Source organism: Scleropages formosus, chromosome 10 (assembly GCF_900964775.1).
Source record: "Scleropages formosus chromosome 10, fSclFor1.1, whole genome shotgun sequence".
NCBI lineage: Eukaryota > Metazoa > Chordata > Actinopteri > Osteoglossiformes > Osteoglossidae > Scleropages > Scleropages formosus.
Window position 1 is genome coordinate 23,469,461 of NC_041815.1, and position 25,176 is coordinate 23,494,636.

At 41.6% G+C, this 25,176-nt stretch overlaps 1 protein-coding gene across 14 annotated transcripts; it reads left to right on the top strand.

The window, feature by feature from the left end:
* Positions 1-5: 5 nt before the first annotated feature.
* sh3bgr (SH3 domain binding glutamate-rich protein) lies at positions 6-15,257 on the top strand. 14 transcript variants are annotated; one of them, XM_029255302.1, is made up of 13 exons: positions 6-37; positions 426-507; positions 1,634-1,819; positions 2,155-2,235; positions 3,552-3,674; positions 4,173-4,214; positions 8,703-8,729; positions 10,252-10,278; positions 10,564-10,602; positions 11,440-11,466; positions 12,396-12,422; positions 12,938-13,001; positions 14,662-15,257. In XM_029255302.1, the coding sequence occupies exons 3-12, from the start codon at positions 1,697-1,699 to the stop codon at positions 12,953-12,955; spliced, it is 534 nt and encodes a 177-aa protein (XP_029111135.1). In that variant the 5' UTR covers positions 6-37; positions 426-507; positions 1,634-1,696; the 3' UTR covers positions 12,956-13,001; positions 14,662-15,257. The 14 variants fall into 14 exon arrangements, with proteins under 14 accessions (XP_029111135.1, XP_029111137.1, XP_029111129.1 ...); XM_029255304.1 differs by lacking the exon at positions 6-37 and having other exon boundaries at positions 359-507; XM_029255296.1 differs by lacking the exons at positions 6-37; positions 426-507 and adding an exon at positions 801-938.
* Positions 15,258-25,176: the final 9,919 nt, after the last annotated feature.

Sequence of the window (25,176 nt, forward strand, 5' to 3'; positions counted from 1 at the left end):
TAAAGAGCCCTCGTTGGAAAACGGCCGCACATGATAAGTTCGGATGAAATATTTCGCTGAATCAATTTCCCTTGAACGCACCTGCGTGGAATTATGAATTGAATTTGTATTCAATTTTAATTGAATTGTATGGAATTGTCATAGGAATATTTTTATTTCAAACTTTCATTTATCAGACAGCGTTACTTTCAAAAAGAAGTCCATCTACATCACGTATTGCTATAAAATGTTTAGGTTCCTGTTTGTTTTGTTTCACTGCTTAAATTATGCCATTGCTTAACACAATAACATGATGATGTTTGTAACCCCTTGCGTATTTTTAGCTTGCCGTTATAGCTTTGTGCTCGTTCTTTGAAACTTTGAGAAATTATTGTCTGGTCCAGGTTGATGATATTCACCATTTCACTGTAGACTGTTGTTGTTAGACCCAGTCTTGGGCCCGTGTTTCCTGGATAGGCTCCGGACCAATTCGACCCTGACTTGGAGTTGGATGGACAGCCGTTATGAGTGAGTGAATGAGGGGTTACCAGCCTTGTGATCTTTTAATGTGTTTAGTAATAAACGTAATTCTGCAAGTCAATATGGAAAAAGGTGTTATAATAATAATAATAATGATTAAACCCCGTCTCTTTCCGATCATCACATTGTCGCAGTGGTACCTCACACTTTCTCAATGACCGACTTACTCCGTAAATAACGCTTAGACATGGTTTTGACAGACAACCTACGTGACCAATCACCGGTTAGTCCTGCCTCTCAAAAGGCCGGTCAACCAATCCCAGCTTGGGAAAATGACACGACCCGTCTGGTGTGTCTGCCGTGCGCCTGCCGTGGGGAGACCGTCGGTGTCTTAAAGGCCGTCTGTCCTTGCTAAAAATTACACTTTTGCGAAAATGGTGATTAAAGTGTTTTTGGCTTCTTTGTCAGGATCCACTGCGGTAAGCAAAGTAAAATACGTCTTTAGACTGAATGTGAACTTTTCTTTCGCTGGTTATGTTACAGGTTTCAGAGTTTTTTTTTTACTTCACATGATTCGACAGTGACTGAGTGAAATTGATTATAAATTAATTATAAAAATAGAAGGTTTTATGTTGTTGTGGACGTCAATATGTGCAGGGGAATGTAAAGAATTAGAACTTTTTTTCTGGAACCAACAGCCCAACTTTTTTCGAATGTTTTAAAAATTTATTTTTTTTTCAGATTTTTTTTTTATTTTTTTATTATCCGCTGTGCACGTGAGTGGATTATAAAAAAAGTTACTGTATCGCTAAGTGAAATGCATAAAACTGTAACTACTACTTTGTTCAAGTGTAGCCAATATTAGTAACGGTTATTTGGGCATAGCTGCACAGTGTTGGAGTTTCCTTATATATCTCGGCCTCTGGTTGAGCTCACATTCCAAACCTGCACCAGCAATCAGCCTTGGAGACTCGAGCCTTAACCCCCTGGAAGCTTCCAGAACACAGTGCCATAGCAGCCCATGTTACCATGGCACTGTTTTCATTGAAGGAAATCTGGGACTGTAGTCATTCACCTTCACAGTGTCTCGTGCTCATGCAAAGCATTGACTCTGTACTGCTGAACGTCGAGGTCCCGCAGAAATATGTCGGCTGCGTTACTGGTTTCTTCTCAGATCAAGAAGAAGCAGCAGGATGTGCTCGGCTTCTTGGACGCCCTTAAGATCGAGTACGCAGAGATGGACATCGCGTCCAACGAGGAGAACCGCATGTGGATGAGGGAGAATGTCCCCGGAGAGAAGAAGCCCAAAAACGGCATCCCGTTGCCCCCTCAGATCTTCAACGAGGAGAACTATTGCGGGGTGAGAACCAGTAAACCGTGGTACATATCAAGGGTATTTCATGCAAGCATGGAGAAGACGGATCGCTCTGCTCGCGCCATGTTCAGGATGTCGTTCCAAATCAGAGCTCAAGTAGACCAGATTCACTTTGGGTTGTGTTCCACTCCAGTAAGAGTTTAAAGAATAACCACTGAAGTACGGTAATCGATAAGTATACTGAACAAAGGTCAAGTGGACCTGCCCAAGTCTGAGTTAAGATGGGTCACAATCAGTGAAAGCAGGATGCATGTCAGTTAAAATGATGAAATCACGAAAAACAGTAACTGTACTGAACTGATTGCTTTCATCGTCTGCAGGACTATGACACATTTTTTGATGCTAAGGAAGGAAATCAGGTGTTTGAATTCCTTGGCCTTCCTCCTCCTCCAGGATCAAAGGTTAGAAGCTTTTTCTTAATTCCGTGCTCTCCCCCGAGTCCCCATTTTTTGTTTTCAGTTCATGAATTAGTCTTTTGTTTAACTGATATGACTTCAACATTTATATATAGTTTGATTGTTTGTGCTGCTTTATTAGAATTACCTAGTAAGTGTCTACTTCCAGACCAACGTTCATTTTCAGTAAAATCAAGTTAAGTGCTCATCTAGGAAAAAACTAAAGCACAGAGGTGGACTAGAGGTCTTGACTGCGGAAAGATATTTATTGATGGTTACATGGGGGGAATGGAAATCTGCTGTTTTGGTAGAACTTCAGTTGCACCTGCACTTCTTATTTCGTGTGAAGCTCCAAGGTATGAGTGGGAGGAACTGGCTGGGGTCTGAGCAGTTGGTGGAAGGCTCTGGAGTCCCTAATTCATAACTTTTGGATACAGATTTCAACCTGATGGTTTTCTTGATGCAGGAAGCCCTGCTGCAGAACAGGACGAATCTGGAACATCATGTCAGTGACACAGAAGCAGTAATACCCCCAACCTTCATTTTCCTCTCTTGACCTTCTCTCCTCACAGCCAACTTCTTATTGTAGATCCCTGCTCACACTGCATCTCTACCCCTTCTCACTTTTTCCATGTCCGTGAATAATGCCATGCAGACCAAGGAACCATGGATTGATTAACACGCAGCCATTTTACCTGCAGTCCTTTTGTTTACCATGTGCTTTTAAATGTGGGTGCTGTTATTCTCCCACAACATTAATTTATGTGTGCCATCACCACTCTTTATTTTTACGGGTTATGAATTTATTTTTATGCATTGATATTTCATCTCTAGGTATGAATTTGTTCATATTTTTGTCACATGAGGTATGTAGTTTTTACAGCATTTCTGGATTATTGCCCTTGTGTACTGACCCAGTACACTATTGCTATTTTTTCAGTGACAGAATATGAAGATAGTGATTGAATGAATTTAAAAAAAGCAGCTTAGCAGTTTAAAATGGAGAAATGCTGACTGCTTAAAAAAAAGGCAATAAAATTTCCTTTTTTCTAATAGATATCATTTTCTTTGAGAATTATCAGTGCATTTTTGAAAATTCTTTGCAAAATATTTTCTACTGATTTGTTTGCCACAAGGATGTGGCTTGTTGGGTTGGGGGAGTTTGAGGATTGGCCCATGAACTTGCCTTTGTTTTACTGCTTAGACTGCACCACTGGAACACTGCATGAATAAATACACTGACTCCTCTGCTGTGTTCAGTGTTATTCCAACTTAGTTGCCTTCCAGCTCTTTTAATGTCATGGGCATTGTACCTACTTCAGAAGCTGGAGGAGAAAGCAAGCGAGATTGGTGAAGAAGCGCTCATCAGCTCTGTGGAGGCTGTCAAGGAAGAGAGTGAAGAGCCAGGATTGAATGTGTTGACAGAGGAACCTTCAGATGAGACTGTAATTCACCCAGAGCAATGCATTTGAGACCCAAGCTCATCTATTCATTGAAAATTTTTTCCTCATCCGCTTAACCTCAAATTCCTGTCTTCCTCAAGGCCTTCACCTGAATCCCTCATTGTCCTTGTCAACTCCAAAGCATTTCATTCCTTTATGACTCACATAACCATACCTCTGTCTATTTATCCCTCAAGCTTTTGGATATTTAACAAGCTCCCTGTTTTATTGTTTAACTACTGTTTCATTTGAGTCATGTAACTTTTATGTGGGTGCTGATGCTGAACTTGCTGTTGATATTTGGTAGTTAATGGTCCTGTTGACTTTAGTAAGACATTAATCCCTCCTCATTTTAACTTGACCTGCGAGTTAAATCGGACACAATCTGCTTTCCCCTATTAACCCATATTTCATTCCATTTTGTCCTGTCCAGGCCTCACGTCTGATGTAATGTTAAATTAACAGTACAGGTATTGATTTGCTCTTTTTTTCTTTTTTCAGAAAAAGGTACCCAGGGAAGAAGAAGAAGAAGAAGAAATCAAGGTGGGTGTTTTATCTTTGTTTTATTTCTTAACTGACACTTTCATCCAAGAATACACTGTAACTTCACCTGTTTATACAGTGAAACATCAGTATATGAAATTTCTTGGTCAAGACAACAAAAGCAGAGTTCATCCTTCATCTCAAACCAGCAACCTTCAGGCTATAAGTTGCTGAATTAAGCTATACACTCTTCACCAGTATTATTGTGCTGATGCTCATAAATCCTAGAACAATCCTTTTTTTTTTTTTTTGGTGAGGACACAGGTTCCTGGTGTTATAGAGGGCCATGCTGGAGATAATATTGTAACATCCTGCACCATCTGTTCTCTCAGCAACGGTGTCCCTAATAAAAGAAAAGGGAGAGTGGAGACTGGACACTGTGAATCTGAACTTTATTGCACCTTGGCATGCCTTAGCAACAAAACTTGATGGAATGTACACTCTCACCTGTCCAAACTCCAGAATGTACAGAACTGTATGGGGTTCGATGATAACGCAATGGTTATGCCTCTAACACATGTCCATAATCAATAACTGCAAACTTGAACACACAAGAAATAACTACACAAATCACACACACACACTGACTGAAAGTGCTTGTCCCAAGGGGGGCCGTGGCAAAGCGGAGCCTAGCCCAGCAACACAGGGCACAAGGCTGGAGGGGACACACCCAGGAGGGGATGCCAGTCCATGGCAAGGCACCCCAAGCAGGACTTGAACCCCAGACCCACAGCGCCACCGCACCCCCCATTGCATAAATCTTTCCATGAAAAACAGCAATTAGCATCAAACTTTGTTTAAAGTGTTGAATCTGAGCAATGATGCATTGTGGGAGGGGCACTGACACTACATTAGTTTGCCTAGTTAAAGTTAAAAATGGAGAACACAAATCTAAGTTGTTCTGACCATAGACGCAGTCCTTAAAGCAGAAGCTGTCAACCTGGGGTATTCTGAACCTGCGTAGCAATAAAATGCATATGTTTATTAACAATTATATGCATACGTTTATTGTTTTATTATATGCGTGTCGTTATCACTCCGGGCATGTCTTTATCAATGCCACAAATGAAAACTGCAAGTTGAGCCACGCTGGTTATATATCAGCTGCCGGTGAAAATGTGACAAAAGACTAGACTTTGTTGCCAAACTGACTGTTCATTGAGCATTTTAAGTTTGTCGTTATGTGTGTATGAATATATTAGTGTAGTGACCATTGAAGGGAGTGGTGGTGTTGTTACTGACCCCATACAGTTCTGTATGATTGGAGTTTTGGCCTGCATGTCTGCACATTCTGTCTAGTTTTGCTGCTGCCAGTAGTGGAGTCCAGGTTGGATGTTACAATACTGATCCTGTGGCTAAGGTATGGCATGGCTGTGTGATAGATTTATTTATTACATGGTAACTTTGTATAGGCAGAATATCGATTTGTTGGTTTTAGCCATTGTTGTGTTACTAGTGTTAATTGACACAACGTATAATTGCAGTATTTAGTCGCACCAAAATTCCTACCCAGTCATCAGTGTGGCCCGAATAAATAGCTTTTGTGGCTGTATTTTTGAGACTCCTGGTTTTTCATTGCTGTTATATACATATTATATACACACACACACACACACACACACACACACACGTGTGCGCGCACGCTCACCGGCCACTTTATTAGGTATACCCGTTCAACTGCTTGTTAACACAAATATCTAATCAGCAAATCACAAGACAGCATCTCAATGCATTTAGGCATGTAGGCATGGTCAAGACAATCTGCTGAAGTTCAAACTGAGTATCAGAATGGGGAAGAAAGGTGATTTAAGTGACTTTGAACGTGGCATTGTTGTTGGTGCCAGACGGGCTGGTCTGATTATTTCAGAAACTGCTGATCTGATGGGATTTTCACCCACAACCATCTCTAGGATTTACAGAGAATGGTCAGAAAAAGAGAAAATATCCAGTGAGTGGCAGTTCTGTGGACGAAAATGCCTTGTTGATGCCAGAGGTCAGAGGAGAATGGCCAGACTGGTTCGAGCTGACAAAAAGGCAATCGGTAACTCAAATAATCACTCGTTACAACCGTGGTATGCAGAAGAGCATCTCTGAATGCACAACACGTCGAACCTTGAAGCAGATGGGCTACAGCAGCAGAAGACCACACCGGGTGCCACTCCTATCAGTTAAGAACAGGAAACAGGCTACAAGTCGCACGGGCTCACCAAAATTGGATAATAGAAGATTGGAAAAACGTTGCTTGGTCTGATGAATCTCGATTTCTGCTGCGACATTCAGATGGTAGGGTCAGAATTTGGCATAAACAACATGAAAGCAGGGATCTATTCTGCCTTGTATGAATGATTCAGGCTGCTAGTAGTGGTGTGGGGGCTATTTTCTTGGCACACTTTGGGCCCCTTGGTACCAATTGAGCATCGTTTAAATGCCACAGCCTACTTGAGTATTGTTGCTGACCATGTCCATCCCTTTATGACCACAGCGTACCAATCTTCTGATGGCTACTTTCAGCAGGATAATGCACCATGTCACAAAGCTCATATCATCTCAAACTGGTTTCTTGAACATGACAATGAGTTCACTATACTCAAATGGCCTCCACAGTCACCAGATCTCGATCCAATAGAGCACCTCTGGGATGTGGTGGAACGGGAGATTCGCATCATGGATGTGCAGCCCACAAATCTGTAGCAACTGCATGATGCTATCATGTCAATATGGACCAAAATTTCTGAGGACTGTTTCCAGCACCTTGTTGAATCTATGCCATGAAGAATTAAGGCAGTTCTGAAGGCAAAAGGGGGTCCAACCCGGTACTAGCAAGGTGTACCTAATAAAGTGGCCGGTGAGTGTATGTGCGTGCGTGTATATATTTATGCGCGCTTCATAGTTCTCCTTTGACAATGAGAAAATGCAATTGATCTTTACAATTTAGAAATTCCTTTGCCAATAGTTTTTCACCATAGGTGCTGAGCGGTGTTATGCCATATTGTTCTTTGCAGCGATCAAGCTGCAACACACCAGTGCACAGAATATCGCGTGCGAATTGGCTACATCGAGTAAAGCAGCGTGTTGGATCACTGAAGTGTGGATAATCGAGACTGTGCTGTCTGTACATTTTGGTGGGAGTTAAATATATTTAGCCATAGTGCTTTCATCCTCCACAGGAAGAGGAATATGAAGGGGAGGGCGACGAAGAGGCTAAGGTGCTGTGCAACTGTCGGCCGTCCTCTCATCTAGCGGTGGACATGGAGAGCGGCGTTGTCCTTTTAACGCAAACACGCACAGTACAGGCTTCGGTGCTCTGCAATCTGCTGAGCTGCAGAACTGCTTCTAGTGCCTGTGTGAAATCCGTGGCTTGTCGAGCGCGGTTCGCTCCCCACCCCACTAGTGTGCGTGCTGCCTTGTCCGAAAATGGATGATGATGGAAAGTGACATTCTGAGCGTGCATGACATTCCCCAGCATTAGCCACAAAAACAGTGCTGGCTTTATTAATTACTTGTGCTTTTTTGGGACTTATGTCTAAAAAAAGCTTACTGTGACCAATGCGATAAAATTATCTTTGCAAGTAACAGGAATGTGGCTCCCCTTCTGCTTTTTTGGCAAGATGGTTCATACTTTATTCTTAATTCCATCAGGAACATCTCTTTATTTGACAGGGTATTTTTATACTTTTTATAAGTGGTAAGGATCCAGGTACCCGCTGCCTTAACACCTCAGGTCTGTAAAAACGTTTCAGCATTAAATCACAGTGTTTATGGATTTATCTTATTTGTTCCTCCAGCCTACTAAACTCAGACCTATAGATGAGCATTACTTTTATATCCAAAGGTTATTGCATTGAGGGGGGTGCGGTGGCGCAGTGGGTTGGACCGGGTCCTGCTCTCCAGTGGGTCTGGGGTTCGAGTCCAGGTTGGGGTGTCCCCTCCCCCTCCAGCCTTGCGCCCTGTGTTGCCGGGTTAGGCTCCGGCTCCCCGCGACCCTACATGGGACAAGCGGTTCAGACTGCGTGTGTGTTTCATCCATGACAGTTTTAGCAATGATATCTAAGATGTGTCAGAAAACAGTATTCTAATTATCGGTGAGTTTGTTCACAGTACAGGCAGCACGGGGGTGAAGTATCCATCGTGCACTTCTGGGAATTTCCTTCTAGGCTTCAAAGTGAAAAGGCGTAGAAAGTAATTCACTGGGTAAATATAGAAAAAAAATTAAAATATGGTTTAGGTCCAAAGCCCTGAGTGCTTTGAGTTTAAATCCCAGCTCGGTGTTATTTAAAGGCTACAGCAAATTTTGGCGTGCAAAAATAGTTTGTGTTGAGAAGTGATGTAGAAAACTGTTAAATGGATGATTTCCAAAAAAAGGTTATACCTACCTGAACAGTGAGTTACAGGTAAATATCACTAAAACCTTTGACATATTATCAGGACTTGTTTGTATACTGTGGTTCTGCAGAACTTTTAAATTTAAGATGATATCTGTTATTTCAGGAAGAAGATGAGCAGCTGGTTTCAGAGGTAGATTGAGTCTTTTAATGTAGCCATGTCCACCACCTCTCCTGTCATCTTAATCCCCTTCCAATTTCAATGAATTTTAACCATCATAAGTGACTTGTCCTGCATTTGTGTGAATAAGTAATTTAGTGTAATTCATATTAACCTCTTCATCTATCATTTTTCCCATGTTTGCTGCTGGTTTGAGGTATTGAATATTGTAATTCTGCGCTTTATAGAAACAACGTTGTGGGACCATGAAACTCATTCTTGAGCCATCATTTCTTCATGTTTGTGTTGTTGTACTCTAGAAAGCTAATGTGTGTATTTAACTTTAAGTACATGCTATGTTTCTAGGTACACTTACTCAAAGGTTATGAAGGGTCTGAGATGTGAACAAAAGCTTATTTTCTATTGTTTTCGTTTATTTGTAGCTGAGCAAAAGTGACCAGTATTTATCTGCTCAGCTGTGTCAGTAAAGTGCACCGCTACACACTTGGAGTGTGGAACCGCCTTAATTCAGCTTGCGTCCACAGTGTTTACAGTTCTTTCTGGTGTTCATACTGTAAATGTTGGTAATTGTAATAGTTTCAGTCAGAAAAGACCTACTATTGCTGTGGAAACTACAGAAATGATGTGTGTTTATGACATTAATGGGTCAAGACTCAAGAATCAATAGGAGCTGGTAGTGTAGTGGATAGAGTTACTGTCTTTGGATCCAAAGGTTGCAGGGTTGAGTCCCACCTCTGGCTGTAGTACCCTTGAGCAAGGTACCTCCCCTAAATTGCTCCAGTAAAATTACCCAGCTGTATAAATGGGTAAATGATTGTAAGCGTGTAATAATTGTGACCTAAATATTGCAAGTCGCTTTGGAGAAAAGCGTCAGCTAAATGTAATTGTATTTTTTTTGTTGATAACCTGATTTTAATTTCAGCTGCCTTACATTTGTTTGAAGATAATTCAAAGTTAATAAATGACAAAGCAAAACAAGTAGTGTTATTTATTGTAGCTATATCGAAGGTTTTTACAGAACCTAACCTGTAAATAAATGTGGGACGTCTGTTTTTTTTTTGATTGTCATTTAGGAGTAAAAGTAACGAAATGAGTCATGATCCATCCTTCAGTCCCTGTTGTGTTCATTATTCAAGCAGCCAGCGTACTAATTTTCTGTAGAATTTTGATACTTACAGTATACTAAGTAATTGTGTGAAGCAGCAAATGGATAGTTTAACTGAAGTAATGACTTCAGCGAATGGAAAACCAAACTCAAGCTGAAGAACATTTCAAAACGCTATAGAGCATAATTTATGGATTCTCTATATTGACAAATGTATGGAACACAGAAACAGTTCAGTGTGAAATTGAGTTAAAGCCTTGTGAAAATTAGATTTATGTAAAAGGGGCAATGTTAATACTTGGATCCAGTTTGACCTTAACAAAGATATAAAGACCTCATCATCATGGTGTCTCTTTTCCCCAGCACTAAGTATCTGGACATGCAATAAACTTTTACCTTTTTCCTTCCATCTTTTCATATGACTTCCAGGGAGAGGAAGATCTGGGTTTGTCTGAGGTAACCTCGTGCCTGGGGATATAAACTCCTCCCGTTGTCTTTCTTCTAACTTCCTCCTGTTTTTTTGCCTCTTTGTGATCTTGTGTTAAGGGTTTTGTTCCCATCTCAATCTGTACTCACATTTGCCTATGACTCCCGTTTCCCATTTTTTCAGTCTTCTGGTTTGCCTTTCTTGTTGATCCCCCATCGTTCCATCGCTCGTGCTCCCGCTTTTTACAAATGCATGTCCTCATTTATTTTGTCCTCTTATGTTCACACCGGTGATGCGTCATTTCTCCTTCGCAGGAGGAAGAAGAATTGCGTCAACTACAGGACGAGCCACAGGTTTTATTTATCCTTCACCTCTCTCCCCCACTACTCTCTCACCCTTAGCCCTGCTGTTCTCCTAGATACCGATCCATTCTTTGCCCCATGTTTCACCCTTCTCAATCCACGGTGCCTTGTGATTCCTCCAATGAATCAGTCCTCCTTACTTGAATTGAGTTTCACCCAGGACAGGTAAATTGGCTATGCCCCTCAGGGGTTGTGTCCATTTATGGCGCTATGTCATCTCAAAAAAATGTGACCTTAAGACTTGGCAGTTGCCAGGGGCTACATGATGGAGGAAGTTGCATCACTGTCACAGGTGCAGTCACGTGGATCAGTGTTTAACAACTCCCTGAAACCCCAAATTGACTTCCGTCTTTCTCACTCACTGTTGCTTTTGCTGATCATCCTGACCCCACTGCCCACTTCACCGCTCACACGAGCCCTCTCCCAAGGTGTGCTGGAGGCCTTCTTTCACCCAGTCGCCTTCTCTCTTCTGCGTTATCCCCAACCCCACTCATTCTTGTGCAGGAGCAAGAGGAGCTGCTCAGTGAGATAGTTCACTGTTGCTCCGACCCCTCCTGTTGCTGCTGTCTCACCTGAAACCTCCCTGTCCTTGCTGCATGGATTGAAGGTCCTCTGGAGTGTACCTGTGAAGCGCCACCTGCATGGCTGTTGTCCCACACAGCTCCAAAAGATGGATTGCGATTGATCGCCCTTTCTCTTCCTCTCCTCCCCTTTCCTCTCCTTCACAGTGACTCGGCGCACCTGCAAAAATGCAAGGAGAAACACTGCTGTTTGCTTCCGTTTTATTTCATTTATGTGAATATGTAAAAATCCTATTCGCCTTTCTAGGAAGAAGAGGAGGACCCAGTAACAGAGGTATCTTTTGTAGATAAAAACTGAGCTTCTTGCACGGGGTGGCCAGTGACATTGGAAATAAACTTAATGCATGCTGAGGTTAATAATGCAGCATTTTCGCCTGATTTCATTAATATGTATCATACATTTGTGATGATTTTGTTTCAATTTTCAGCAACTTCTCTACTTGGTGTGTTATTCCATATACACTGGTGATGCTTAACATAGTTATTATAGCAGGATCTTGCTTGTTTGCTTACCACCGAATCATGCGTGTTGTGAAAAAATGTTCACCGGACCATGAAGCACCAGTGACTTTTCTCTGAGCTTGAATCAGTAGAAGTAGTTGGTTTTTTTTAAAAAAAAGACTTTATACAGGCACATGCCTGGTTTTTGGATCAGTTGAGGTGCTAGAATGGTGGAGGACAAATCTTGTTGCCATTTAAAGCCTTGGCATGAACTGCACCCCTTTTTAGTCCATGTGAGAAACTTCTGCTGGACATATGGAACTTCTCGAGCTCTTGTTGGCGTATTTCCTGAGATTGACCATCACTGGGGATTCTTCATGACAGAATACACCAGCTTACAAGGTTGATCCCTCTCAGTGTGCTTTCTGAGGGGTGTTCCTGGTAGTGTGAAAACAGGTGTCTAGCGGTCAGTCTGTCAGACAGGCGTCATGCAAGCTCTGTGTTTTGCTGGTGGTGCCGAACACTGTCCTCTGAGTACTGTGCCTGGGATAAAGTCCCATGAGGAGCCATTTCATCATAACAGTGGGAAACCCATCGTGCCGCTAACTCCGCTAGGCTCACCTGTGCTCGCAGTAGCCATTCTTACAGTACTGACCTGTCCTTGTACCAACTCGAACCCAAATCTCTCTTCCAACACTAACTCTCCCGATTCGGCCACCTTCTCTCATGCCAACGCTTTCGTTCTCTCCCTAATCTGCCAAGGAGGAAGACGAAGGAGCAGATGCCGAGGTAGAGCGCCAGCCAGTCACATGACGCCTGGACATAAGCAGGCTGCTTGTTGCCAGGCTGACGACTGCAGAAAACAGGCTCTGCGGTCTTTCGTGTCTTTGTTTTGCCATTGAGTTATTCTCTTGCCCAAAATAAGACGGCATTTTTTTTTTAGAGCAGACATATGCTACGTAGGCTGTTGTGTAAGGGTGCACTATAGTTAACTCTTCCATAACTGTTTTCCTTAGCCAGATCAAGGCAGATCACTGTCTTTGACCCAGTCGAAGGTTTATATATATATTGTATGTGTTTTTTTTTAATGTTAAAGCTTTTTGTTACCTTCTTACGGATTGGGTTCTGTGAACTAGCATGACTAGTTTTGAGTGCTTAACATGAGATTTAGCAAAAAGTACAGAGATGTGCCAAAAGGTGTATTAGTATTAATAATCGGAATAAAACTAATGTGTTGGGGGGGGGCATCCAGAAGGCAGCAGAGAAGTGACACACCAACAAGAACTTACTTTTCTGTCCAACAGGATGAAGAAGATGAATAATCCTGACCTGCTGGGGGTTAGCCATTCTATTTATACAAACTTCAAGGTAAATATTTTTAAAGCATGGTCGCACACACAGAGGTGGCAGAGCAGGTAGCACTGGTGCCTCTTAGCCTGGAGTGTTTGGTCAGATACAGGGTGAAGTCCGGTTCAGTCTTTGCTGAGTCTGCATGTTCACCTTGTGTTCGCATGGTTTCCTCCTGCTGTCTCAAGACGTCTTTCAAGTAAATTGTCTGTAGTGCGTGAATGTGTGTGCGTCCCGCTCTGAGCGTACCCTGCCTTGAACCCTGTGCTTTGGGGAGAGGGTTCTGAACAAGAACAAGCAAACATGGACATGGAGTTCCACGCATGAGCACTGGGAGGTGCTACGAGATCATATAGCTGTACTGTCACAGTTACTCCCCACTGCGGGGATGTCAATGGTATGTGATAAAGCCAAACAAGCGGATGGTCTACGTTTGTGGAATAATTTTGTGCAGATGACACGTGTGAGATGGCATGTTGTTTCAAGTGAAATTTTAACTGCTTTAAAAAAAAAAAAATTAGGTTTTTTTTTTTTAAATTTTTTTTAACACTCCTTACAATAAGAAAATGAAATGTAAAATTAAAGAAATTCCGGATATGCCCCTTCACGCACATGTCGTTATGAACACAACTGTCGTCGTTACTAGTGCTATTCCTCCTAGTGTTATTGCCGCTACAGTACAACATACACCCCTGTTCCTAATCATACTGTAAGGCTGTGCACAGAATGCTGTCTCGGCAGGATTATAACACGTTTTTCTTCGTACCTAACGAGTCTTTTCTCATATCATCTCCCAACCCTTTTCAGTCTAGACTGCCTCCTGGTATGATGTTAATGAGCCACCCACTCAGTAAGCTGGAGATCAAGGATCCAAACCTTCCCCTGTGGGGTCCCGTGCACTGGGTTTCACCGCAGCCTGCTGATTCGACTCATTAGCCGCTGAAAGAGTTTAGGTCAGCCTGGCTCTCCCCGCGTTAGTCAGCTGCTACGGCAGGTGCGGCTCTCCTGAGGTCATGACCGGGGACCTCTGCTTCGTAGTGCGCACAAATAGCGTAAAGCAGGGCTCCCCAATGTAGGAGAGCTGACTGCACGCTCATCTAAACGCTCGTCTTCCCGAACTGGACTCGCACCCCGTTTCGCTCGGTGCTAAGGCTGCTAGTGGCTTAAAGGAAGCTCGAAAACCTGCAGCCGCGCAGAGAGCTGGAAGCAGGGCCAGCATTTTGGGACACTTGGTCTTGAATGATGCTCGTTCTTGACTAGGAGGAGGTTTCCTTTGCCCTAACTAGTATTATCTGTGTTGTTCTATTAAATGCCTCAAGGAGAGCACAGTGCACTGGGCTGTTTACCACTGAATCTTACGACCATTTAAGTGTCATCAGATTTGCTCCCTCCTCCCCAAATAGGCCTGGGCTACAGAGAACGCCTGGAAGTCTAAATCTGCAGCTTTAATCACGTCTCACAAATAGACCCTTGCAAGGCCGGCAGTTACAATAATATTGAAAGCTGTACGCGTTGCTGCTCTCTTTCGGATTTGGAAACGTCCGATTGCTGCGGGGGCTTGCGGTTCAGGCGAGGTGCGGTGAGGGGTGACCGTGCCCGATCGGATCCGATCGTACGATCGACGCCGGGTTCCTGACTTTGGTCTTGTGCTGAAGATCTGTGTCCATCTTTTTTTTTTCAGTCATGAAAAGACTGTCCCTGTCAAGAATCAGCTTCCAGCAGCTTCCACCCAAATCAGACCCTCCATCATATCAGCTTTCAGCATCTTGCATCGCGGGAGCACCCTGATGACGGAACCCTGAACCCAAATCCTGCTCCGCTCCCTTTAAAGAGAGAGTTTACCCCGTAGCTGTTACCGTGCTTTTTTGTCGTGTGGGACAGTAACGAGTAGATGTTTGGCATACTTGTGCATCAGTAACGTTCTAGTTTAGTGTCGCTTATTTGTTAAATTGTTGAAAAGTTTACAAACTACTGATTACAGTGAAATTTCTCATTGTCACTTTAAATAGGTGAGTGCGGCATGCTTTTTTCTGCCTACTGCACTCAATAGGCACAGAAACAGCATGTTTTTTATTTCGTAAAGTCCAATTTGAAGAGCTTGCAAACTACAGCACTGTAAATAAAGGTAGTACCACAAAATAACAATCATCGTGCGAACGAGGAGATTTTATACTCACACCCTTCATGCAATAATGCAACTTTCAGGCCTTTTACCGCACTTCACATCTGCAGGACAAGATCACTGGCTTGAGTTACTTTAAACAACTGACTCCTCAATTCTTTCCCACTTATTTATTGTGCTGTATAAACATATTTAGTTATTAGGGCAGAAATCCAGCTATGTAGTGGTCTTGCCATATACTGACTGTTTTCACTCCTTAGATGGACAGTTTTACTGTGTTCACTTGTGGTTATTGTTCCAGGCTGTAGTTTGTGCAAAATGAGGTTAGATAAAAACAGACCTGATCTTGAAGGAAATTCCACAAGATTACAGCGGCGTACATACTCTATAACCAAGTAGTCCAGAGATGCTAGCGTGTTACTGCTGTTTGTGTCATACCTTTGTACTGCTGGCCAGCTGTATACAGTTACTCCACACTGATGCAGAGTGCGAGGAATGCAGCATCCTCCCTGTCAGAGGGAATGTAAAATTATTTCACTCAAGTGCATGAGCCATTATTACCATTCTGCACGGCCAACCGCTGAAAACGACTCCCTCATCCAAATGTACTGCTGGGTTTTTATCTGCGGTACTCCATTGTCAGGGTTACTTTAAAACTGCTCAAATCCGCACTTTGAAATAAAGGGTATTTGGAATACCGCTACATGTGAAAAGAATGCTAATAAAGTTGTAGGCGGGTGTAGGACTTTCTTGTGTTATAATAATTCCTTTGTTGAAATAATACTTTTAGAATTATACCATGAGTATTCATACCATTGGAATGTGAAATGACTTGAGTAATTAAATTATTTTTACCCAGAAGTGGCATTTAACTTTTTACTGTCCTTCTGTACTTAAGCCCATGTTGACATCTTGCTGAAATCGCTGATGAGTCTGTTTATTAGTCATTTTAGCAACATCACTGAAGTATGTAGAATACTGGAATTGGAGCACTGCTAGGTCACCCAAGCAGCAAAGTAATATTTTTAATTGATGGGTAACCTTCACTGGGAGAGCACAAACAAGACATCGTCAACCTGGATGTGCCTCCAGCAGATGCAAATTCTTCATAATTTTGCCAGGTCCTCCGGACTAAGAATTCAAATTGCACTTGGTAAATCCCGTGTGCGTGTTTTTGTGGTGGTGGTGGCGTCCGGTGTCCATTAAGCATTAAGGGCAGACTCTACTTTTGTCTTCTGCTGGTTTTGAGTGAAGCCAGTCTGATTCAAGCGAGGGGCCAGGAAACACACACTCTTATTCTTTTCCAAGGTGGCACAGCTGACCATGCAGATCCACAGGGACGGGTTTTTTCCTCAAACCCGGAGCAACATTCTGTGTGACAAGGCCAGCTGTTCAACTGCATGACTGAGAAATTCAGTTACTGGGATGTGGTGAAGCAGTCTACCTTCCCAACACCTGCACTGGGTACATTTTACTTTTAAATGGGTTCAGATTGATTAAAGAGTTGGAGTCATTATTAATTATTGTCAGAAACTATCCAAATGTTCAGGAGAAAGTAAGCAATTTTCAGTTAAAACCTGCAGCATTTAATTTACAGTTAAATTTCCATAAAAGTATGGAGGCAGTGAGAAGTCACGAATGGAAAACATAAGAATCTGCTTTAAAACACCTTAAAAAATCTATTATTTCATTTTTGCCAGCTATTTTTCCCCTAAAATGTGGGTGCTTCCAAGAGCCATTTTCAGCTGAGCAGCCAGCATGTTTTAACATTGAAGGTATAACACAAAGTGACAAACCTGCCAAAAGCTGGTGTTCAGGTGATACGCCGGGAGGGACCTCTCTACTACCGCATAGAGGACAGAAACATTTAACCAGAATATGTGCATCTTATGATACAGTGCAGAAAACCTTGAGGGAAAATAGAAAAATACCGTCTAATTACAGAGATGAAAATTCCCACATAAATTCAGATAAACTTGCACTTTTCAACTAGCACATTGTCAAAATGGGCTTTACAGATGATCTATGATACATTATTGGAATAATGAATGAATGTATGAATGAATGAATAAAAACTTCATTAACACTGAGCATCGGTTCCTTTGCAAAGATGATCACATACAACTCCAGAAGAACAATGTGTGTTTAAAGACTGCAGTTTAAAATCACATCTACACGTAATAGGAAGAAAATGTTTGAACATTTCATTTCCTGTAGCTGAACCTGCAGTACGGGACTGGCGGGGTTCTGGTGGGACAAGTGACTGGTGCTGATCGCTCCTGCAGGAAGTCCTCCTCATCTCGGCAGCTCCTGACAGACGTCTCAGATGTTTGCGGAATTCAGCACTTAAGCAGCTTTAGATCTGGGAATCGGTGAGACTACAGTCAATGGAAGAAAACCGTGCTGTTAAAGCTGCAGCTCTCTGTCAATAAAAATAGGCTCTTAGAGCTCAGTTGCATACAGACGTAAGGCTTTCCTTCGACACTGTAAAAACACCGGTTATCTGTCACCCAGATAAGGAAAACCCCAGCAAACTGAGGGTTAAAACACATCCCCATTTATAGACAAAGTGAAACTGAATTGAAAAATATCCATTAATTAATCAATATCATAAAAACAGTAAAGTAAGCAGTAAATAAAACATAATAAATTAATATGAACATAGTGTGTAAGTGTTAGAGAGAGTGTTTCACTCATGTTTGGATGAGTGACCCAGTAGTGTATCTAGCAGTGTAAGTCACCTTGGTGAATAAGGTGTGTGGGCTGGTACCGCTACACAGAGTTCATTGGAAGTCGCTTTGGAGAAAAGTGTCTGCTAAGTGAATAAATGTAAATGTAAATGTAGATAATTCACAAATTAATTTAGATGGAGTGGCATCCCATCCAGGGTGTACTCCCAGCCTTGTGCCCTTTGATTCTGGGATAGGTTTCAGAAAATTATGGTCCTGACCAGGACAAATTAATTGATTATAATTATAATTATTATTTTTTGCATTTTCAATGTTTTGATTTGTCTCACAGTTTTGTCAGTTTTTTACTTCACACATTTCTCCTTTTGCAAGAAGTGGATATAAGCAATACTTTCGTTGGCCATTAACTGAACATTTGGACCCACCCCATAACACTTCTCTTCCATAGATTTATGGAAGACTTTCATTGATTGACTGACTGACCGACCTTAATTGCTAGTCCAAGTCAGGGTCACAGTGTTCGGGAGCCGCTCCCACAAGTATGGGATACAAGGCTAAGTAGAGTACACCCTGGACAGGACGCCAGTCCATCACAGAAGCACATTACAGGACCATTTCGTTGGTTATATAACTACGTTTTACTTCCCCTCACAGGTGAGCAGTGTTACAGAAACCTGAATAATCCCTTTCAGAAAATTCCAGAAAGCAAACAACAGTCTTTATTTGTTCACAAGAAAACAGACAGGTGCTGCAGTCTGTAGGATGCACACCCCCTTCAGGGACACACTCCTTTTTATACATTCAAGCAACGAGTGTGTCTTGACCGAGCTGGATGGAAACCACAAACATTCTGCATTGCTAGGCAGCTACATAATAAATACATTTTTCATCTACTTAGTAAATAAACAGAGTCGGTGCTCTTGTCATCACTTTCATACCTAATTCACGGTTACATTGTTGATTGTGATGTCAGGGGTAAGAACATTTAGTAAGTGAGAGGAACATTAAATCAGTGTGTGTATTCCAACATTTGTTATAACCGGTGAGTGCAGGTGGTCCCCGACTTGCGATGGGGTTTCGTTCTGCAAATCCCATCGTAAGTCAAAAAATATCGTAAGTTGAAAATGCATTTAATGCACCTAATACACACCTCTGTGTGACAGACTGGAAGATGCAGATCTCTGCCGCTGTCCAGCATCTCGAGAAAGTATTGCACTGCATATGGCTTGCCTGGGGAAAAAATCTAAATTCAAAATTCGAAGTATGGTTTCTACTGAATGTCTATCGCCAGCTCACCATCGTGAAGTCGAACCATCGTAAGTCGGGGACCACCTGTATGTGGTAGGGTGAGGGTGTCAGATGAACAGGAGCTGATGTTCTTAAGAAATGTACAGATGTAAATTATTTGTACAGCAGGTTGTTTTACTGACAAATTGTAGATTAACTTTTTCCTAAGAGCATTACAGCAGAACTCCCACTGGAACGTGAACAAACGGCAACCAGGCTACAAGTGTATGTCTTCAATTCAGATATGATAATATTCAGTTCACCTTTCCCTTCATGATCACCACTCTACATTAACTCCCGTTGTAAGAGCAATGCATGTTCGTCATCAACTCCAAAGTGTGAATATCTATCCCCTACATATGCATTAGAAGTATATCGATATGTTTTTTTTTTTTTTTAAAAAAAAAAAACACTCTTATTTTCTCCAGGCTTGCAATTAAATTCAGCATGAAAATGCCTATATATAAATTTCATAACTGCATTAAAAAGTACTCTCATGACAGAGGGTGAAAAACTATACTGTAAATCTACTGTGATAACACTGCTCTTCACTTGAGCAACAAATGTCCTTTTACCCCACGCTTGAAAGTGACACAAAACCCATTTATATTCTCCCCCCGCAGCAGCAACACTGAAAATTTATTAGAGTAGAACAAGCAAAACGTTTTTCTGGGGTTTATTGCAGACCTTTTTTTTCGGGGTGGAGGGTGTTGGGAGAGTTGAGAGAGGACCGTTCCCTCTTCCTTTGTGGACACATAACTGTTTCAGCTCTGCAATGGTATCTTGCCTTATGAAGGTAACACATTCCTCAAAAACTCTTTGGAACATAAAATCATAAATCCAAGACTTAATTACCATTAGTTTCAATGGTAAACATTTTTCTGAGTTCCTGAGCCGCAGAACTGACACCAATTTATGCTAAAATATGATCAAATCCTATTACATTGACATTTGCTTTAATTCATTTAGCTCACACTTTTCTCTAAAATCACTTCTAATGTTAAGCTACTTACAATAATATACCCAATTTACAGCTGGGTAATATGTTGAATAAACAAAATTACTTCAGTACTTTACATTAGTTATCATAACAACAGAACAGTTTTTTTTTCATTGATTAAATGAAAATGAATAAAATTAGAATAATTACTCTTTAATATTGCATAACTGTCTACCTGCACCTACTCAGTACTTTTGTAGCTATTACATTTATTCATTTAGCTGATGCTTTTCTCCAAAGCAACTTACAATGTTAAGATTACGATTATTTACCTATTTGTACAGCTGGGTAATTTCACCAGAGTAATGTAGGGTAAGTACCTTGCTCAAGGGTACTACAGCCAGAGGTGGGGAACAAACCTAGGACTTTTGGAGCCAAAGGAAGTAGCTCTAGCCACTACACTACCACACCCTTAATAAATGTTCACAGACTAAATGTAAATACATATATTCCTCAATGTTTATGTATCAAATCAACCTGTAGTGCTAAAAACAAATATCACAACCCCAGGGGGTGAAATCCCCAATGTTCACCAGAGGCACCACCTGTGATCCATAACTAACCCAACGTACCTGTTTTCAATTAACCTAATCACTAGTCCACAGCCTTGTAAAAGGTGGGGGTCAAGGTACATCACTAGTGTGTGGATTCTTGATCAGTTCTTTACTGTGGTCCCTGTGATTGTCTAATGATTCCTATTCACTGACCTGTTACTTTTCTGGTCCAGTCCTGATCTCCTATCCTGTCTATGCCACTCCTTTGTGGTCCTGTCCAGATCCTGTGTACCACCACTGCTGTTGGGTTTTCTTAACTCGGTCATGCTAGAGTCTCTTATTCCATGTCCTCCGTGTCGCTCATGCGCTTCATCTCTGGGTTTACACTGTGCACTAGCATATACACTCCCCCGTTGAGATCATTGCACTTTACATCCGTGTCCGGACGTTATGGCAAGCAGGCCAAAGAAAAGAAATCAACGAAAACAATATAAATGAATTTGCACTCACCAAACAAGCTTACGTAATTTAGAAAGTCCTTAAGGAGCCACGGTTACCGATTAGGGATCATGGTTGCTGAGGTTGTTGTTACTGGCATAAGATGCTAATAAAGGAAATGAACTGCAAATCAAACAAAAATCCTACGTGTGGAACGCTGTGTTCTGTGTCAGAGAGCACAATCATATATTAACAGGCTGTGAGATTAAATTTGAACAGTACTTGAAAATAAAGCCACAGTCATAGAGGTGGAATGTCAGATAAAATACAAACAACAAACAGCCCCCATGCTCAGCTGCCACATACAAAGTTCTCACATTGCTGTATTCACACACTTCTCATGGATGTTAAGCTTTTAACTTGGCAGGAGATCTGCTTGGATGCAGCCGCTCCTCGGTTCTTGCAATGCGGTCTGCGAATGCACGTATCGATCGAGGAGGATATTAAAGAAGGGAGCCGGGTGCAGCAGGTGGTTTAATGTGAAGAACGACACAATGATTTTGGGCAGAGCTCGAATGTGCAGCTATGAGAATTGATTGTGCTGATATAAATAAGGGTCCTGGATAGCGCTTACTTTAATACTGTACTCTTTCTCGCGGCTGTCCGGCCGCAAGGGAACAGGACAGGCACGGATATTTGGTCTTTTTACTGACTGACTTTGAACAACAGCATTTGAAATTTGCACGAGAGAAAAATAGCAGGTATTTATTTCTCAGTTACTGTGGTATTGGTGTCGGAAAGTTCATTGCCCTTGTTCTGTCACTCTGAGCACCGCATTAGTCTATGACTAAAATATGAAAGTCATTATATTGTAAAAGAGACAATTTTCTTTCTTAGGAAAAAAAATATATATTGTGTGGATTGTGCCATTATCTGAAATATTTGTCTATGTGTAATTTTGTAAATATGTGATTTTTGATTTAAAGGTACTCATGGTCAGTATACTTCTCTATATATGATTTTTCGTTAGTGGGTGATTTTTTTTTAATCTATAAAATGAGGACATTGTGTAGCACACATACATACCCAAAAACAAGCAAATAATTAGTCTCTAGTCAACGGTTAATGACAGAAAAACAACCTGTGTCTTCAAGGCCAATGTTAGTGACATGACTGTCTTATTCTTTATCCATTATCTTGTGGATATCACGTGCATTTCTTTAGTCTTGAAGTGAATGCAATGAAACAATGGGCTTAGACAGTGGAATTGGATAGGAATGTACAAATTCAGCACTTCTGTGGGGCTGCCATCAGCCCTGGTGATCTCACATGGAAATCTGTGCAAATGCCTACAAAGGAAGTTGGCTCAAATGAATTGCAACAAATGAGGCTTAACCATATTCAGATACTGTTAAATTAAGGATTGGACTTTCCTAATTCCAGATGAATAGAGAACAATGGAATTAGTATTTAAATTATTGAAGGAATTATAAGGAATATAACCTGAACACATATAATATGTAAGGAATATAACCTGGCTGTGTTCCAGTCATATCACTGCATACGTAGTGCTCTATTTGCATTCCTCTTGTGGCACATAACTTTATAATAAGTTATTACATTTTTACAGTATACGTAAACATATATGCATTGATGACTGAAAAGACCTATACTAAGGATGGCCAGAGTGAAGTTTCAGTCATTAAAGATGATCTCTCTGTGTCTTTCCCAACCTGAATTTTCCAGTCCTTCCCTCCTTTCGGCCATAGCTCAGCTCAGTTTGCCCCCCACCCCCAAAAACTGACAGCTCAGCTGAAAACACAGCAAGTGGTTCTCAGTTGAGGGGGCGATAAGAACAGAAACCAATGACCCAATACCTCCAATATATTACATAGCCGCACTCTTTATCAGCGGTGCTACAAATTCCCCTGACACATATACCCATTAACAATAGTGTATGATAGATAAAATGCTCTGCTGTAGATGTAGGGGTTCTGCACTGACAGGCATTTTTAATTAACTATGCACCCCACCATCTCCACCCAGCAGTCAGCAAGTATTCCAGAGATTTGTTGCCTATCAGTCCAAACCTACTGGTGTGAAGTGTCCACATCTACTTAAACGTCCAATTTCTCTTAGCTATAATTTGACAGTCTGAACGGAAGATAACATGCAGATGTGTTTTCATACACACACACCACACCACATACACTTATTTGCAGTATGCAAGACCACAGTAGGGTGTGTCTGAAGCTGAATGAGGATTGACTTGGCTGTCCAAGGCCTGATGTCTCTGTTGAGGCCAGTGTTGAACAATGACTAGGACCGAAGACTGCTTCACACCCCTATGAGTGTCTCCTTCAGCAGAATAGAAGATGGGCAGTTCCTACAAAGAGTGGACATCTGACCTCTGTAACTGATGTTAATTAAATCTTAGTACTGGAGACCATTTACAATGGGCTATACTGTTGAGAAAACTTTGAAAGAAAGAAGATATTTTTAGTGAGATTTTTCACTTTCTCACTCGAGAAACACATGTATAACCACAGTGTTTTTGTACCCAACTGGAAGTCTTCACATTTGAATCCCATCTCCTGCTGTAGCAGCCTTGGTCAAGGTACTTATCCTGAACTGAGACAGTAAAAATGACCCAGTTGTACAAACATGTGAATTATTATAAACAGCTTAATAGAGGAACCCAGCACTGTAAGTCAACTTGGACAAAGGTACCAGCTAAGTAAGTAATAACCATGCATTCAAGGAAGTTTTACAGCACTGTTTAACATACAGGTGGTCCCCGACTTACGATGGTTCGACGTACGTTTTTTTTCGACTTTACGATGGTGAGCTAGCGATAGAAACTTTGAATTTTGACTTTTCTTCTGGGCAAGCGATATGCATAGCGATACTCTCTCGCGATGCTGGGTAGCGGCAGCGATCCGCATTTCCCAGTCTGTCACATAGAGGTATGTATTAGGTGCATTAAATGCATTTTCGATTTACAATATTTTCGACTTACGATGAATTTCGCGGAACGTAACCCCATCGTTAAGTCGGGGACCACCTGTTATTGAAAAATATCTAGATTGTGGAAATGAAGTGTGAATCAAAGCTTAACAGATTTTGTTGCTGTAGTTGTGGCAGCACACTGTCTATTAGTTCAGGAAGCACAACTGTGCCCTTAAGTTAGCTTTTTCGGATCGTGTACTTTTCATGGTCCACAGCCTGATGGATAATGGAGTAATTTGAGTGAAACATCCAGCTCTACAAACGAGTAAGTTTAAAAAAGCCTATAAAATACTGCCAAGCAGATAAATAATTCAGTTTAGGTATTATTTACGTCACTCCTATTTCCCCCTGTTCGTAAATGGAAAACCTATTCTGGACATAAATTATTTAGCAAGACAGCGGAGTTCTCCAGCATTTGCAACTAACAGGAATATTTTATTCTGGAGTATTCAGCACACGAGGGGTGCGGTGGCGCAGTGGGTTGGACCACAGTACTGCTCTCTGGTGGGTCTGGGGTTCGAGTCCTGCTTGGGGTGCCTTGTGATGGACTGGCGTCCCGTCCTGGGTGTGTCCCCTTTCCCCTCCGGCCTTACGCCCTGTGTTGCCGGGTAGGCTCCGGTTCCCCGTGACCCCGTATGGGACAAGCGGTTCTGAAAATGTGTGTGTGTGTGTGTGTGTGTGTGTGTATTCATCACACAGCGTCTGCTTCATGTTGTCCTGGTCACCATCAGTTGGCTTAGAGACCATGCTTCTTTGGATTTATTCCTCAAAGAGATTAAATAGAGTGTTTTGCCATGCTAAATTGCACTGTTCAGCAGGCGTTTTGGTATTGTGGAAACATCACAATGCGAGGAAATTAAAGTAAGGAAACAATGCAGCTCATGTCTTTACTGGATAGTAGGCCATTTATATAATGTCTTTTTGTCTCAGTAATGTTTTGCACCATCTTTAGTTTTTTTGTTATGCTATTTTTGGTTTGCCTTTTTCACTTTGGGAAACATCCAGGTTTTGCCGTTAACTTGAACTCTTGTTTTTTATTTTTTTCAAATAAAAGCATTGTTAGACTTGCCCCAAGGTGGTCAAAGCAGTGCTGAGGAAAGTGCAGAGAACTCAAAATAACTCAACAAAGACACTTAATTCTTCTAGTTAATGTAAA